Source organism: Protomyctophum parallelum (assembly GCF_964188405.1).
Source record: "Protomyctophum parallelum genome assembly, chromosome: 11".
Classification (NCBI taxonomy): domain Eukaryota; kingdom Metazoa; phylum Chordata; class Actinopteri; order Myctophiformes; family Myctophidae; genus Protomyctophum; species Protomyctophum parallelum.
In genome coordinates, this window is record NC_139707.1 from 41298479 (window position 1) to 41316535 (window position 18057).

At 42.3% G+C, this 18057-nt stretch overlaps 2 protein-coding genes across 6 annotated transcripts in view; both read left to right on the forward strand.

The window, feature by feature from the left end:
- Positions 1-5: 5 nt before the first annotated feature.
- Positions 6-13240, forward strand: uchl3 (ubiquitin carboxyl-terminal esterase L3 (ubiquitin thiolesterase)). The gene is made up of 9 exons (XM_083776382.1): positions 6-141; positions 370-381; positions 660-788; positions 1520-1676; positions 10262-10347; positions 10445-10492; positions 11067-11142; positions 12356-12414; positions 12540-13240. The coding sequence occupies exons 1-9, from the start codon at positions 100-102 to the stop codon at positions 12621-12623; spliced, it is 693 nt and encodes a 230-aa protein (XP_083632508.1). The 5' UTR covers positions 6-99; the 3' UTR covers positions 12624-13240.
- Positions 13241-13926: 686 nt separating this feature from the next.
- Positions 13927-18057, forward strand: part of lmo7a (LIM domain 7a) — a 69004-nt gene continuing 64873 nt past the window's right edge. For 3 of the 5 annotated variants that reach the window (XM_083777462.1, XM_083777465.1, XM_083777464.1), the window contains exons 1-2: positions 13928-14035; positions 14326-14411. In XM_083777462.1, coding sequence (XP_083633588.1) covers positions 14343-14411 — 69 coding nt within the window. In that variant the 5' untranslated portion in view covers positions 13928-14035; positions 14326-14342. Of the gene's footprint in view, positions 14036-14265; positions 14412-18057 lie in introns of those variants that run through there. The other 2 variants (XM_083777466.1, XM_083777463.1) reach the window with 2 other exon arrangements.

Consider the following 18057-nt stretch of genomic DNA (forward strand, 5'->3'; position numbering starts at 1 on the left):
AGCTGTTAAAAAAACAGAGTAATTTGCTGGACTGAAACCGTTACCCTTATACCCTACTCTCCTACTCTAGTCTGTTGAAGGAACAACTGTGCGTTCAGAATGGAAGGACAACGCTGGTTGCCACTGGAAGCCAATCCGGAGGTATTGTCAGTTTTCACATGCGTAAAACAAACTGTATTGTGTTATAAACGAGTATCAAACGCGTGACTGGATGCTAACTCATTGCTAACTGTTCCTAGCCTACTACCATAGCTTGAGAACAAAAGCTGCAGTTGGTCGGCGTGGATACTACAGTCTGCAAAAAGAAAACGTGTTGGTACAGTTTTATTGGAGCTGTTATTTATTTTTGTATTTATTTTTTATTTTCAGGTCATGAACCAGGTACGTGCGTCTCTCTCTGCACTACAAGAAGGTTAGCCAATATTACATTAGCTACATTCCCAGGTGTGGTTTGAAATTCCATAAGTTTAAGCCATCTTTCTTTTACAATTATTAAAAACAAACACTTTTTTTGTATAATCAGTAAACGTGATCATTTCCACTTAAGTTATGTCATGTATAGTTTACTCTTTACTAAGCTTGACACATTAAAAGGGGAAAGTGGTTTTCTTTAAAGTAGCTCAGTTTCGCACTGAGCTTAACTTTCAGTGTCTCTTTAGTTTCTCTGTCAGTTAGGTTTGCTTCCAACCTGGCAGTTTGGGGATGTATATGGTTTGGATCCAGATCTCCTCGGCATGGTACCAAGACCAGTGTCAGCTGTTCTCCTGCTCTTCCCTGTCACAGAGAAGGTACAGTCAGTCTCGTTTCTACTTTCAGGTGGCTATTAGTAAAAGTGTGTGTTAACTGTTAACCCATTTAGGACTGAGGCAGATTCTAAAAACGCTTTCTAAATACTGACCTATTCCCTAAGTGGAAAAACTGTACATAGCAACGCAAAAAGGGGTTCCCGTCCTGACACTGAAAGGGTAACTCTTGAGTGGGTATCTGGAATGCTGACACGCTCTGTCTTGTTTTTTTTCTCTCCGACCTACAGTTCTTGTATCTGTTTTCCTGAGAATAAGGTTAGAAATATGTTTAGGGTTAAGTTAAGGAATAGGGTTAGCTTTTGGCACCGTGTTACTGAGGATAAAGTTAGGTTACTAACTAAAAGGTCCTAAAAGGACTTGCTGTGCAATATGCGTTAAATGTTTGTATTTTGTGTTTTATATAGAGTATTATGTCTTTTGTTTTAAATGCACTGAGCTGGTTTGCAATTCAATTTCGTTGTCTCGTACAATGACAATAAAGATATTTTGATTCTGATTTTGATTTAAGCATAGTTTTACTTGGGTTACATTTAGGAATACCAACCAGCCTGAGCAGTTCCGCCGGCTGTACGCCCAGGGTGACTGTGTTTTGAGGCGAGTTTGTTGGTATTCCTTGGACCTTGAGTGACATTGTGTCCAATGTACTCAACCCTACTCTGCATAGGCCTACTAATGATGGGCAAATGTGACTGACTCTTCATTCCCCTGTTCAGTATGAGTCATTCAGGCTAGAGGAGGAGGCGAAGATTAAGACACAGGGACAGGAGGTGTCTCCTGCAGTCTACTTCATGAAGCAGACCATTGGAAATGCCTGTGGAACAATTGGCTTAATTCATGCTGTGGCAAACAACCAAGGACATCTGGAATTTGGTAAGTGCTTAACAGTAACAAGTTTGTCCCTTCTTGGGTCTCAAATGCTGACATTCACTCTCACATTGTAACGTTGCTTGCTGTTGCCTTGGAATTTGAGAAAATACTCTATTATATTAATGTTGCCATAGCATTGATACAATGGGAGTATAGAGGCAAGCTTAAACTATATACTTGGCCTCTCGGCTGGGCACATGCAATAACTGTTTTTGACGCGAATGTAATATATTGTCCAGGCATTGACTGCTGTAGGGTGAGGTTCCCATTTATTATACACATTTTGTAATACAGCAGTTTTAGTAATGCAAATACAAACATACGGTAAAACCCGTGTGATCATAGCCTGTTGTGCCCATACCTAACCAAACCATTCAACCTGGCTTGTTGCACCTGTGTGCTCATAAGTCACTCCTGTGTGACACACACCCCCCATGGTGAACCCGCCCATCAAACGGGTTAAAGGTACACACAGGCAGAAATGGCTCCTTCACCCCGGCCCCTAATTGTGAATATGATGAGCAATTATCCAAGGGAGCCATAGTTCAATATTAAGTCATGAATTATTACAGTGCTTCTTGAAGCAGGAAGAGCTTGGATATGGGCCGCTCCAACTGCCCTGTCCTTGTCTTCAACTGTACTGAACGTACAAATCCTTTCCTGTCCGGGAAGGTCCTTGTCACCTTTCCCATGATCCATGATCCACGAGGAGCATTTTGATCCATGACAACAACAATGTCCCCTGTCATGTAACTCCTGTGAGGCTTCGTCCATTTTTGTCGTTCCTGCAGTAGCGGCAAGTACTCCCTTGTCCACCTCTTCCAAAACAGGTCAGACAGATACTGAACCTGTCTCCATCGTCTCCTGATATAAAGATCGTTCTCTTGAAAGAGTCCGGGTGAGAGAAGGGGTTTCCCTTTGAGCAACAGGATATGATTTGGAGTGAGAGCCTCTAAATCATTGACATCATCAGAAACTTTGGTTATGGGCCGGTCGTTTAGAATAGCCTCAACTTCGCACAAGATAGTGTGAAGGCTTTCATCATCCAGTGATTGTTGTCGTAAAACAGAAAACAATACCTTCCTAACCATTCTGATGAGCCGCTCCCAGACACCGCCATGATGGGACGCGGCGGGGGTGTTAAAGGTCCAATCAATACCCCTTTTCAGGAGCGCACTTTGAATCTTGCTGTGATCCAAAGCAGTGAAGGCCTCTCTTAACTCTCGCTCTGCTCCAACGAAATTTGTGCCGTTATCCGAACGCAAATGCTGCACTTGGCCTCTGCGACACATGAACCTCCTTATGGCATTAATACAGGAGTCTGTAGTCAGAGTGTAAGCAATCTCCAAATGTATGGCCCTGCTAGCCATGCAGGTGAAAATCACCCCGTACCTCTTGACCATAGCACGCCCTCTCTTGACCTCAATAGGCCCGAAGTAGTCCACTCCAACATTGGTGAAAGGAGGTAGGTCTGGAGTAATTCTTTCCATTGGCATGTCAGCCATTTTCTGCTCACTTGGCTGTCCTCGATACCGCCGACAGACTACACAGTCAGAGATCACCTTCCGACAGGCAGAGTTAGCATTGGTGATCCAGTATTTCCGTCGCAATGTTGAGAGCATGTGGTTTCTACCTGCATGTCCAAGTTGTCTGTGAATGTACTGCAGAATGAGGTGTGAAATATGTGTACCTTTGGAGAGTATTGCAGGATGTTTCGACTCTTCAGGTAAAGCTGCCCGACTGAGTCTTCCACCTACTCGCAGTAAACCATCCTTTAACACAGGGTCCAATTTACAGATGGTACTGGTTTTCCTTACACCAGATGCTCCACCTTCCAATGAAGTAATTTCTTCACCAAAAGATTCCTGCTGACTGAAACGGATGATAGTAGATTCTGCTCTGTACAAGTCACTTACAGACAGCGACTGACTTCGAACTGCAGCTCGAACCTTTCTCATCGCTTCTTCTACCATTTCTGGCTGTGTGAAAGTTCCATTGACAGATAAAGAAGTAACAACTTCATTCCTCTTTTTCCTCAACTCCAGAAGAATGCCTTTGAGCTTAAGGAACCAAGCGACTGAAGTCCTGAGTTTAGTCCACCCAGAAAAGTACTTCATGAGCTTGATAGTTGCACCTTCGGTTTCTGTGATGACAGCATTCACTATCAGCTCTCTTTTAATCTCTGGATCATCTGCAGAAATAGGCCGTGGTTCAAAAGGTCTTGGCCAGTCTGTCTCTGGCTTTCGCAGAAAGTCTGGGCCTGAAATCCACCTTTTGCATGCTATGAAGTTATCAGCAGTCAAACCTCTAGAGGCCTCATCAGCCGGATTATTCTTTGACCTGACGTACCTCCACTGAACAACCTTTGTTGCATCCCTTATAGCAGCCACTCTGTTTGCCACAAAGGTGTGGAACCGTTTGGTGTCATTGTTAATGTACTTCAGCACTGTCTGACTGTCAGTCCAGAAGCATGACTCCTCCAACTCAAGTGGTAATTCGTTCCTCAGCATCTTGTCAACTTTAACAGCTAACACAGAGGCGGTAAGTTCAAGACGAGGGATTGTTGTCTGTTTTAATGGAGCAACTCTGGCTTTGCCCAACATGAAAGCAAGGTGAACATCTTCATCCTGGTTCTCCATCCTGATGTAAGACACTGTGCCATAACCATGGTCACTGGCATCTGCAAAATGATGCAACTGCACCTGTATGGGTTCTCTGAAGCCATGTGGTTTAATGCAGCGATCAACCTTCAATTCTTCCAACTTTGTCAGGTCCAGCAGCCATTCGTTCCACTGCTGTGAGAAGGCCTGAGGAATAGGGTCATCCCAGGACATGTTTTTTCTACACATTTCTTGCAACAGTAATTTTGGTACCAAGGTGAATGGTGCTAAGAATCCCAGTGGGTCGTAGATGGAACTAACAATTGAAAGGATCCCACGTCTTGTGTGTGGTCGGGTTTCCACCGCTGGCTTGAACATGAAAGCATCACTTTCAGCGCACCAATTCAAACCAAGTGCCGTCTCCACTGGCAAATCTTCTTGGTCCAAGCATAGTTGTCTGGTTATTTTTGACCGCTTCGCTTCAGGAATAGATGATAGTACAGCCCGACTGTTGCTTGTCCATTTAACTAACTGAAATCCCGCTCTTGAGCATATGTCAGTAAGGTCCATTACCAACTGGGTTGCTTGTTCTTCTGTGGGTTCCGATTTCAGACAGTCATCCACATAAAAGTTGTTATGGATGGTATTTGTCACCTCTACATTGAACTCGTCCTTGTTGTCCACTGCATTCCTTCTCAAAGCGTAGTTGGCACAGCTTGGTGAAGAAACTGCTCCAAAGATGTGAACTCTCATTCTGTGTTCCACTGGGCTCTGTGAGATGTCTCCTTGTGGCCACCACAGGAAACGCAGAAAATTCACATGCTTTTCTGACACCTTTACTTGATGAAACATGGCCTGGACATCAGTCATTAGGGCAATGTTCTCTTGTCTAAATCTTGTCAAGACACCAAAGAGAGAGTTGGTGAGATCAGGACCTTGCAAAAGCCGACAGTTCAATGAGGTTCCTTTAAACACTGCCCCACAGTCAAAGACTACCCTCAGGGTTTTCTTTTTTGGATGATACACCCCGTGATGAGGGAGATACCACAGACTGCCATCCTTGCCCTCCACCTGGTCTTGAGGTACCACTTCTGCATATCCATTCTTGATCATATCCGTGAGGAATGCTGTATACTCCTCCTGGTATGCCTTATCCCTCATGAACTTCCTTTTGAGACTTTGAAGGCGCTGTTCAATTACACACCTATTGTTTGGCATGTTGACGTGATCTACTTTAAAGGGCAAGTCCATGCAATAATGACCTTCCAGCATGCATGTTGATTTCTGTAGGATTTCCATAAACTTCAGGTCCTCTCTGGACATCTCCTGCTTTTCCTCCAGTACCTTCTCATTGAAGTCTTGGTTATACTGGGAAACCAACAACTCCTCCAGCTTGACAATAGAGATCCTGTTGGCATATATGGTTGTACTGTTTCCCTGGCAACCATTATTCCCCCTCAAAGGGCCGTTGATGACCCACCCCAATAGGGTCCTCACTGCATAGGGTCCGTCACCAGGGCTGTTTATTACTTCCCAGGGTTCCATGAGTTTTGACGCATTCGTCCCGATCAACATTTCAATGTCAGCGTCTAATTCTGGGATTTTGACGGCCTTTAGATATTCCCATTTGTCGATATCTTTCTGTGTGGGAATATTACTCCTTGAAACAGGGATAGTATGATGAGTGAACATCTCTGGGAGCTCCACAAATTGGTTGCCATCCAACCTAGACACCTCCAGTCCTGTAAAGATTTCACTTTTAACAGCACTATCCTGGCCCATCGTGCGCAGTAAGATGTTGGTTTTTGTACCCTGCAAATTCAATTTTTCCATGAGGTGATTTGTGCAAAAGGTTGCTGTACTCCCAGGATCCAAGAAAGCATACGTCTGCAGCACCTTATCTCCCTTCTTAGATTTTATTTGCACAGGCACGATGGAAAGTGTGCTGTCTTGGTCTCCGGCCCCAGTACAACCATATGCTTGGAGGGAGACAAGTGCGCTACTAACTGGTCTTTCCCGTGTCTCATCTCTGTGGATATGCAGAATCGTTGGATGTTTTAAATTACACTCATCACAAGTCAGACGAGCTCTACATTGCTTATTTATATGTCCTGCATTTAGGCATCCGAAACACATTCCTTTTATTTTTAGAAATTCTATTTTCTCCCTTTGAGAAATTGCATTTAGTGTTGAACACCGGAATAATGGATGTCTCTCTCCACAGTACAGACATGACTCTGAGGCTGGCTCCTGTGATGTTATGGACTCAGGGGTTGCAGTATGGTTGGTAGCTGTGATTGTTGTTGCAAAACTGCTTTCTTTGATGTAACTCCTGGGTAGCTGTCTGCTTCGGGTTACAGTCTGTTGTGAGGTGCTTGGTCGTGCATCTGAAATATCTCCAAAAAGGGGATGTGTCAAGACTCTTACTTGGTTCTCCAGAAATTTCACCATGTCTGGAAATGTGGCCCTGTAGCCTCGTTGGTCCTGAATCGCACAAGCCTGAGACCTCCATCTTTCCCGAAGCTTATATGGAAATTTCAGCATGACCTGCCTCATGTTTGATGGGATGTCCATCTCCTCCATGTATTGGATCTCCATCATAGCATTGCAGCACCCTCTTAAGAACAATGCAAATTCCTGCAGTGCTTTAACATCCTCGGCTTTAATAGGGGCCCATCCGAAAGCTTTTTCCATATAGGCTGTGGCTATTGCATATTCATTGCCAAAGTGCTCTTTCAACAGTGCCTTTGCCCTTTCATAGCCTTCTTGTGGGAGCATATGTAGGCAGCTCCTCACCAGCTCTCTGGGCTGCCCCCTGGTGTACTGCTCCAAGTAATATAGACAGTCTTGGTAACTGCTTGCCTTTGCTTCGACACAATGTTCAAAGGTCCTGATAAATGAAGTACACTGTAATGGATCACCATCAAACACGGCTATGTTTCTTTGTGGTAGAGTGGATGCCATTTGTTGTTGTACCAGCAGTGTAGTTATTTCATTTTGGCGTTTCATGATTCCACAAATAGTCTCCGGGTCAACTGAGTTTTGTAATGCCTGTACTGGTGTTTGGTTTTGTGCAGACCTGTTTATGGGTTGTTGCTGTACATGAGGTTCTGAAATTGTATTGACATTTTGAATGGTGTTCCTTGGGGTGATTGTTAGCAATGGTCCATGGTTTGGTTGCAGCAGTTGTCTGACAATGGGATGTTTTGCACTTTGAGGGTCCATAGTATGATAACCTTTGACCTTTGGTCGAACATCAGGGGCGGATGAAATAGGTGGTGCTGTTGAGCCTTGGGCGTCCATCTTCGGCACAAACTCGTGTGCTTGTGGGTTAAATGCAAGACCTTGCCCTTTAAACCCTTTGCTCACATAAGAGTTCATTCCATTTGAAGGGGCCTTTCCTCCTACATCACTGCCCTCCAACACAGAGACCATTGCATCAGCAGCTGCTATTTGCATATTGAGGTCCAATTGCTCCTTGCTTTTCCTCAACTCCAGAATGCTTTTCCTCAATTTTTCCTCTTGTGCCTCTATTTCGTGTCTCTTTTGCAGAGCAGCCACTTTTTCCAATAAAGCTGCCTTTTCTGCCTTGGCTTTTAAGCATGCAGATGACACCCCAGAACCTTTGCTAGAGGCCCTTGACCTCTTTGACCCCTTTGACACATGAGACACAGATACATTAGACACACTGTCCTCAGGATTAATGTCATCTTGACACGGTACATGTTCACCCCAATCATCATTTGCATTATCATGTTCACCAACCTCATTTGAAAAACCATTTTCCTGTAACCATTGTGATGTGTCTTTAATGAACGTGTTACCCTTTGTCATCACTGAATGGAGCCATGCATTTTGTTTGCTTTGCTCCCCCTCAGGCATAGGGAACTCAGTGAACAGTGTGTTGTGCTGTTCTGCAGCCTTTTCAAATAGGGTTTTGATCCTTCTCAGATTTTGATTGACAGCAGAGACATTTTCCTTTGAAGCCATGAGAGCAATGGTTTGTGTCTTTAGTTTGTTTGCCTGTTTAACCTTTCCATTCCTTTCCATTTGAAGCCGTTCCATTGTCATTTGGATTCCTTTCAAAGTTGGCGTCCTCACCCTTTTTTCAATGTCAGAACCCACTTGTATTTCTGCAGACCCGGTTTGTTTGGTACTGCTCATTTGCATTTCTGCAGACCCGGTTTGTTTGGTACTGCTCATTTTCAACCAAGTGAACCAACAATAAATCAGTGCATAAATTCGTTTTTACCAAAAAATAAAATACACATTCATTTGCATTTTGCAACCAACAATAAAAGTGTATTAAATGCAACCATGAACAATAAGACCCAAACAGTGCATTCGTTTGCAACCAATGATAAGACCTTTAAACAGTGTAGTTTCGTTTGCAAACAACAATAAAACCTTACGCAGTGTTTTCATTTGCAACCAAACAATAAGAACCAGTTAGGCATGTGTGTGTGCGGATGTTGTGCAAATATTATGCTGCGTTAGTGCGTTGTGCCGTTTTGTCAGAGACACGCACTCTTGTGCTATCCTGGCGTCTTGGTGTGCGCGTGTATGGCAGAAGGGGGGGGGGGGGGGGTTGTTTGTTCATCAAACAGCGGCTGTGATCCAAGTCATTTTACGGTGCGATGCCGCTCCAAACAAAAACAAATGTGTGAGTGAATATGCACTAACCAGCGATAGCCTGCAGCATTTTGCATGTGTCGGCGATCAGTGCGCTCCGTTTCTTTCACAAAGGGGGGGGCGGGGGGGGGGCGGCCCGGCCCGGGGAGACGCCGTTCTCAGATGAGCGAAGTGTTGAAGTTGTCCAGTCCAGTTCGGGAACGATCCAAAGCTCTTCTTCCATCCAGCGTTGTTGTTGTTGTTGTTGTTCAGCAGTCGTGAGCAGGATCTCCGAATCAGAATCTCCAGATGAGATGAGATGAGCCAGGATCGATTGTCTTCCTTTGTCCACACGATCGGGTTTTTACTTGTATAGAGGCAAGCTTAAACTATATACTTGGCCTCTCGGCTGGGCACATGCAATAACTGTTTTTGACGCGAATGTAATATATTGTCCAGGCATTGACTGCTGTAGGGTGAGGTTCCCATTTATTATACACATTTTGTAATACAGCAGTTTTAGTAATGCAAATACAAACATACGGTAAAACCCGTGTGATCATAGCCTGTTGTGCCCATACCTAACCAAACCATTCAACCTGGCTTGTTGCACCTGTGTGCTCATAAGTCACTCCTGTGTGACACACACCCCCCATGGTGAACCCGCCCATCAAACGGGTTAAAGGTACACACAGGCAGAAATGGCTCCTTCAGGGAGTTTTCAGGGCAGGTTATAACATAGCCCTACAAGCAGAACCCAATGCTACTGAAGTTTCTGACATTTGTTAGACCCAGAGCATGGGGTCCTATTCCACCTCCACCCTGCCACCGGGTACGCACACATAAATAAACGTAAATAGCTTCGGAAACGTCCTTCTGCGCTCTTTGATGGCTTCTTTTCGTTTGAGGGCTTCTGAATGTGTGAACTTTAAGTACCTATAAATACCGCTGCGAATATCTCCTGTGGCGCGGAAGCCGTTAAGTATTTTTAATCTTTGTTTGACCGATTTGGTCGCTTTGATTCTTCTTTTCCTTCCTTGTTTATTGACACCTCATTGTACCGCCTATCTGGCTAGCTAGTGGCGCTATAGCTATGACAGAGCAGATCAGAGGCAGGAACGTAGCCGGCACAAGCCAACTGCACATCGGGAGGCGGTACAATAAACGGTAAATAAACCGAGGATATTTATGTCCGCGTTCCAACATTCCCATACGAAAATATAGATACGCACAGGGACCCTACGCAAAGTGACATCCAAATTTCAGAAAAGCTTTACGGAGGGTTCTGAGAGGGGCTAGTTATAACACAAAACTACACAGTATGAACTCCAGTGATGTTTTTGCCGTTTTTTTAAAAACGTGGTAAATTCCCCTCAGAGCCCAACTCTCCTCTGAAGAAGTTCCTGGAGAAATCCTCTAAAATGAGCCCAGAGGAAAAGGCTGTCTTCCTGGAAAAAGATGAGGTAAAACTAAGATTAGACTAAATAACAATTCATTGCTAAAACTGTGATAATTCAATTGCAGTTATATAATAAACTCCCCTTCGCCCTTCTCTTCCAGAGTATTCGTGTTACACACGAATCCAGTGCACAGGAAGGACAAAGTGAGGTTAGCATTAAAGGACCACTTTAATTTCAGTCCACTCACTGTCTCAGAGGGCTGTGGACAGTTCAGATGTTAAACTGCTGCTTACCAGTGACATTATTTATAGGCAGATCCGTCTACTTTCAAACAAGACAAAGACCCCCCCCCCCCCCCGCCATATCAAATTAGTTCAGATCAGAGCCAAGTCTTCTGAGGAGGCACATCTGAAGCCTCCAGGAGTCTCCAGAAGTAAAAACGGATACACACACTTCTGTTTCAGTATGCTAACTTTACAGGAAGAGAAATTGCTTGCTTGAGCACTTTGTTGAAACTGAATTCAGAAGGATAAATGCACAAGAAAGGCTAGGGTGCAGGGAGAAACGATACAAAACGGGGATAAAAAAACTAAATTGATTCTATTAGCTTGGCAGTATAGGCAGGTTTCTGAACTGTCCATAGACCACCAACGAGAGATTGATTTAGTAAAATGTGTGCATGGAACTGGATACATTCATACAAAATGCTCTAAATCCTTGGAGTACGGTGTAAATCTATTGCACTTCATAAACAATGACTTGATCTCTGTTGTTTCTCTTAGGCACCAAGCATAGATGAAAAAGTAGATCTACATTTTATAGCATTTGTGAATGTTGGAGGACATTTACATGAACTGGGTAAGCTATCAGCTACTGACATTTATTCTTTGATATTACAAAGATCTTTATTTTTATGACTACAGCAATAGGGAACTGCTCAGACAATGCTCCTTGTCGAGGACCCGGGTCTAATACATTCCCGTCTTGTCACATAATATGAGACAAGACGGGAATGTATTCCTGTATTATTGTACAGCATCTCTCTTCTTTCTGCCTTTGGTCTCTCCACACTGACATCTGAAATGAAGCTTTAAAATCAAATGCCAAACATTTTAAAAGCACAACTGCTGACTAGTACTCAACTTTAACCACCAAGAAGAACTTCCAACTAATTTGGTTTTAACAGGTCATTTACTGTAGTAAAAGTTAACATGTTCGCATGGTCCAATATATACAGCTGAATTGGCTGTGTGCACCCTCTTAATCTAAATTGTATAATGGAACATAACCTACTTAGGGATGTGTAAATGTGTCCAAAATGAAAATCGATTTGTATAATTCAATATTAACCGATTAATCGTTTATGGTTTTTTGGGGGGGGGGGCTTTTATTTATTTATTTTGATATAATTTCCTTTTTTTTTTTTTTTTTTAATGAACCCTACAAATAAAAAAAAATCTTCCCCCCAAGGGGTACCTAAGTCAAAAAGGTTTGGGAACCCCTGATGTAGTTGATTAATAATAATTGTAACTCTTGAGAGTTAAATAGGGTCCATTTGGTTACTAACTCCATCTTTTAAATGAGGACCACTGGTGGTCCCTGGACCACTGTTGATCCAATTGATCACCATAGCAACCCCAGCCTAGGCCTGATTAGGTAAATTCCCAACACCTGCTAAATCCTCCAAACCTGTATCTTGATTGGAATCAATCTCCACTCTCACTCCTCTCAGTCATGCAGCTACACAGACACATCCCAGGCACACTTTGGTAGGCCTATAGCCCTGTCCTGTTTGGATGACAATATTGCCTTTCCAACAGATTTTCATTAAAAAAAAAAAAAAAAACGATTATCGATTATTAATTTTCATAATCGATTTCGGGTCCTATCAACGATAGGTGTTTTACAGTTTGATTTCTCTTTATTCTATCCCTTTGTTTGCTGTGGTTTTATTGTTTTGAATCTTACGCTATCTATGCTGCTAGGAACCAAACAAAAATATTTTTTACTCTTATCTACCTGCACACAAGATGTAACAATAAAGTACAACCTTGAACCTTCATGTGTGCAGATGGCCGCAAGCCTTTCCCTATTGTTCATGGGAAAACCTCTGAAGACACCTTCCTTGAGGTAAGAAATTAACGTAAATGACATAATAATTACAAGTCAGTATGGTGGTGAAAGACATGATATTGTTGCCTGTTTAATAGTTCATTCATTTTGTTTCTCTTGATCTGTGTTCTCTTGTACAATAGGATGCTATAGGGGTGTGTAAGGTTTTTATGGCTCGTGACCCTCAGGAGCTTCGCTTCACAGTTGTCGCCCTTTCCAAAGCGTGAAGCTACTCTTCTTATGACACTCCCTTCTGATCATAGAGAAAAGCAAAGAAATCACAACTGCCAATCATTCTGAAGTGCTGACTTTATTTGAAAGTTAGATTTTATTTTATTTTAGATAGCCTGTGATGTGGAGATAACGTTCAAAAGAAAGGGAAATCATTCTGAGGTAATGTTCCACACTTGTTATGTTGCTGTTAAGTTGTGCACTCGGCAAGGGAGTTAAAATGTTGCCATGCAACTAAAATTGGTTGGTGCACGATCAAAGTTTCCCATATTACTTGAAACCTGCACTAAAGTTTGATGTGTATTTGGCACTTAGTAGTTGAGATAACAGATGGGACTGCGAAATTGGCTTGAAAGAATCTCCAAGAATTTCTTCCAAACCTCTGTCTGAAGCCAATGACTTAAAAAAGATGTTGATAAATAAGTTCATTAGAATACGAAGAAAATAAGTAGGTTTAAAGCTACTGAAGTAATGGTGTTAAAGCTGATATAGTATGCAAGGCTAACTTGGGGATTTACAAGATCAAAATGTAAATTAAATTATACTATGCGGAATGTGCCTACAATTTTGTAATTGGATGTTCTGTCAAATAAAAACAAATTTATAAAACGTTTTTCTCTTTTCTGTCTTCTCCATGCTTTTGTACATTTATGATGGACAGTATCTCAGGTTGTACTATTTGCTAATAGTGTAGATTGGAAGAAGACTGTCAAATGCTAATGTAGGAATATTTTTTTTGGCACCATTACCTGGCATTGATTTCAGCAGTGGAAGAAACTTGACAGATCTTCTATCCTACCTGTAATAATTAATAAATATCACTATTTGCATGGCAGTGGTTGGTTATCAAACATTAAAAAGCAATGGCTTGATCAGTGTCAACATACTTATCATTGTAATTTTGTACATTCTTTCCAAAAGTGTTACTTGTCATTACAGTACTTTATTGTAATGGTATAGGCTATTATACATTTAAATTCTGTACTTTTTAGGTAGGCCTAAATGTAAACTGACTGCCACGTCTTGTTTGTTACCTGATATTTATTGAAACAAGCATAACATTTTTTTTTAAGTAAAGATTTATGTCTGCATATAACGATTACAATCTGGTCATTGTGTGACCTCAAAGAACAGCACAGCACCACATAATTACCACTGGGTGGCGTCTCAGGAGAGTATCGTGCATGAAGATTTCAGGAGAGCGAGAGAATCGATGCTGCAACGCAACTTCAGATGAATAGAGTTTGCAGCTCCACTGACTGTCTCCCACTCCTTTAAAAACGAAGTATTAAGCCCAACACACTTCTGCGCGTCCCAGAAAAGACACGCTTGGTTGCGGAAAGGTGGAGCGGGCATAGGGATTGTCAAAGTAAAGGTGTGTCAGACTCAGAGCAGAGGAAAGCAGCAGGTAGGTAGGCAACAGAACCAGAAGTTAAACCTTATGCATCTATCTTGTTTAATGATTAGCCGAGCTAACTGAAACGAAAACATAATTCATCAGTGTAGAGGAGGAGAGGAGTAGTAGTCTAGTATTAAACCCCAGGTGTTAATAGGGTAATGGCCGTCGCTTGCTGACTGTCTGAAGGTGTCTATGCTTGTTAGATTTACAGGTAGGCTTCACACTGTCAGATATATGCTGGGTCGGTAGCTACTCGCCATATGAATTGAGGTTCGCACGGTCACTTTGATGTTATTCAGGTGGATAATTTCTTGTGATGGAGTGGCGTGAGCAATCAACTGTCGGCTGCGAAGAAGCCTATTTGGAAGCACAGAGATGGCTTGAGGTAAGAGCAACAACCAATCGTCATAGCCTACTTTTTCTCGGTTGTGTTACCCTACTTTCTACCATGTTTATAGTTGTTGGGGCTCGACAACACCTGTTATTTATTTATTGAGACTGAGGGGTAGGCTACATTAAGTTTGTAAAATGAGACGAGACCCAATGAATGGTCACACTTATTATAGGCTACATACTGAATGTTATTATGAATTACCTAAAACTGGTAGCAGACCTTACTTTGACTTCTTACCTTCAAAGGTAACAACAGCTGGAGGTTGATCAAACAGTGTATAGCCTATAGGCCAATGGTGTTTACTTTTCCAAGCAAGCATTGTGATCTTATTTAACTATATTTTGGTATTTTCTTTATACCTCACTGTCCTGTATATATTCTGCATTTGTCTGTTCTCTCTCTCTCCCTGAATCCCTTCTAATCTGTAGTGCATAGGCATTTGTCTTTTCTTTGACCCCAGTTACCAGTTATTAGTGTGAGCCAGGTCCTTTGCCAGATCTTGCCTAGACCTGCTCATCAGATCTATGAATTCTTTCAGCTTATGCTGAAATAATTAAGTGTGTATATGAATGATAGAGCATGTTATGCTACTGGAGATAAGTTAATGTGGAAAGTCAGCCTGACTGACCTGTTTCAGATTTGTGTTCATCTTAAATAAACAAACATTCACGTGCTACACACAAACGTATCGTTATAACAATTGGGACAATGGATACAATATGTCATGTTTGATCATCGTTGTAGGTGTTTTCATGTAGCCTGCAAGAATTTGTCAAGAAGTAAAACTAACATACTTTATCCTGTGCTTTCAATTACACCTTTCTACCCTTCTAAAATGTCAAATGATCCCAAGTTTCCATCAAATGTCCAGCCAGCTATGCCATTCTATCTTTTTTCCACTGTTCCTTCTCTCTTTCTTTGTAAGAGAGTGAAATTATGTTTCCTGGCCTCATGAATTCCCTTCTCAGCAGGGCGTCAGGGAGCCGGTGCACCGGCTGTAACTAAACAAATATTGTTCTAATTTCATGAGGGGTGAATCTGAATACTTTCTATGTGACATCAGCGTCTCTCACACTTGCACACTGGCCCATTGTAGCGGCTTGGCTCATGGACTTTGGCAGGGGTATGATCACAGGCCAGAGCGGGGAGGGGGGGTGGGTAGTGTGGTTCTTTTTTAGGGGGGTGGAATGAGGGGAGGTCAGGTAAAAAAGTGTGGGTTGAATAGATATTGATAGCTCACTGACAGGAGCAATACAATAGTGTGTTGAGTGATTTCTGTGGCAATATCAGGGTTTTGGTTAATTCATTCCTTCAAAGGTTTTGGTGGCCATGGGGTTTTGTTGAATGATTTACAGGGTGCTTGGCTTCACAACACTTTTTAACAGTGGCATGTGTTCATGGCTAGGTAGGTGGTGGTGTTAAAAAACTAGACTTAAATGGTCTGGAGTCTGTCACATGGATGCATTCCTGCATTGGCTTCCATGGCTGTGAGCATAGCCCTCCTCCCCTCGGTACATGATGGCTGTCGGGCAGTTCACTTCACTGTTCCCTGTACAACCCCAGGGCTTTGTACAATAATGAAGGTCCTTGTTAATTGAATAGAAAGGTCGTTGATAACTTACTGTCAGTGTTAGCTCAGAAGAATATGCATACCGTGACAAGAAACATTATACCATTGTTTGTGTGTTTTCAATAGTGTATTCTTATTACTGTTAGCTTCCTATTGAGCTTGAAATGTGATACTAAACTTTGGTGACACAGTGCTGTTTCTTTGCAATTGTATTGTAGTAAACTTCTATGTGTTTGGAACTGTTTTTATTGCAGTAATACTACTGTTGTTGAATGTTATTCTTATCACAGTTATCACAAATAAAGTGTTCTTAGTATAGTTAGTCTTTAGCAACTGTGACTTGACCAATGGACTTGTTTGGTTGTTGTCTTCATGGGTCAGTGTTTACACTTTCAGCATTAAATTACAACACAGGATTTAGCTGGAATACTTAGAATAACTGTTGAAACAATCTTTGGCTCCTTTCCGTGGGCATTAGGCAGGAGTTTGGCATAGTTGAGATGGACAATGCAGGGGCTGATCTTTTCAATATCAAGTTTCACATCTAAAGCTTTGATTATTATTTTCCTCCTTTTGTGTCAGAGCGGCTGTTTGAAATGGCCCATAGCTTCCTCAGATTGCTCGTTAGATTGTTGGGAATTAAGCCATCAGAAAGAACAATGGCATTATACTCCTGTTATGTGGAATTCCTCACGTTGTAATGGGAATCTGTCCAACTCACACCAGTTTGTAGAGCTCCGAGACTTACTTTATTTTAAGGCAACAAATTGCAACATTTCAAGTTCGACCTGAAGACCTAGTCGGTCGAAACGTTGCAATTTTTTTTGCTTTAAAATAAAGTAAAACTGGTGTGCTGGATGTTCTTCCTCTTCCTTGATGTTTGCCTTGATGCCTGACATCCAGCACCTGGCCTGAATATAGGCATTGAGATGTGCACACAATCATCTCTGTAATCTGTCCAACCCAACACCTACAGTCCTACACTAATGGTTTTCAAAACATTAGATATGTTGTGCACAAGATTCACCAAAGGACAAGTAAAATGTTTTAAATCAAATATGTATAATCCTTAATAATATTTGAGTAATGATCATCTTGTTGTTGTTTTCTTTTACCCATAAGCCAATCGCAACCCAACCCCTCTGTCTCTTCTGTTGATATAAAGGCTCGTCCAGTGACCCAATCTTATAAATAGCCTATTATTACATGACGACATAGTGTTGTTTTTCACGCTACGAGCTGTGTGGCACGACTAGTCCTCAATAATGTCCTTATATGGCTGCATTCTGTTTGTCGACTCTTTTGACAGAATGCAATGGCCAGTCATCTATGACGACATCCATTCAGATGTACTCATGTGAGGCAGGGCCTCACACAAGTAGACATTTATACTGCATACTACAACTCTGACAGAGACATTGGACATCGCGTTCACAGTTTGTGTGTCCCTGCTATGATGTCAGTCAGTCAGTACCCTATCTCCCTTCCAAATTCGTATTCTTTTGAGGGTAATACCTGAATTTGAATGATGCCTTTAGTTGCACAGCAATGTCACTCTGCGAAAGGACTGGAGTAAAGAATCTTTGGAATAATTAGTGGTGGTCTGCATTCCGTGCGTCCAAACAAACTTTCAATGCTGCGTTGCCTCAGTGCCTTGCATGAATAAACTAGAAAAAGTGCCCTTCCGGGCACAGGTCTCCACCAGGTTATCCACAGATCCGTGCAGTTAGAGGTAAAAACACTTTTCGGCCAGTTATAGCGCCACCTTGAGGCTGAGTTGAAATTGTTCATGTGGCATTTTGTCCTCGGCCTAGTGGGAATGTGGGTGCACAATTTCAGGGAAATCACGCGATGTGTTCATGATTTGCAGCATTTTGTTTGAAACTGAGCACTCTTGTGAACTTTGGAAGCCAATCTTAACCAATCAGGATGGAGTCTGCTAAATCTGAAAGACCCGTTTCGTTGAATGGCTCTAGAGAGACTGTGTACCAATTTGCGTGATGTTTGGACAAAATCTGTAGGTGTACTGTGCAAAAACTTGTTTTACACAAAGCGGCCTCCTGGTGG

Excerpts from the sequence above, each read along its gene's own strand:
- uchl3 (XM_083776382.1), top strand. The coding sequence starts at position 100 with ATGGAAGGACAACGCTGGTTGCCACTGGAAGCCAATCCGGAG. Across the intron at positions 10,348-10,444 it reads TCTTCCTGGAAAAAGATGAG|AGTATTCGTGTTACACACGA; the intron begins GTAAAACTAAGA and ends CTTCTCTTCCAG. Across the intron at positions 10,493-11,066 it reads CACAGGAAGGACAAAGTGAG|GCACCAAGCATAGATGAAAA; the intron begins GTTAGCATTAAA and ends TGTTTCTCTTAG.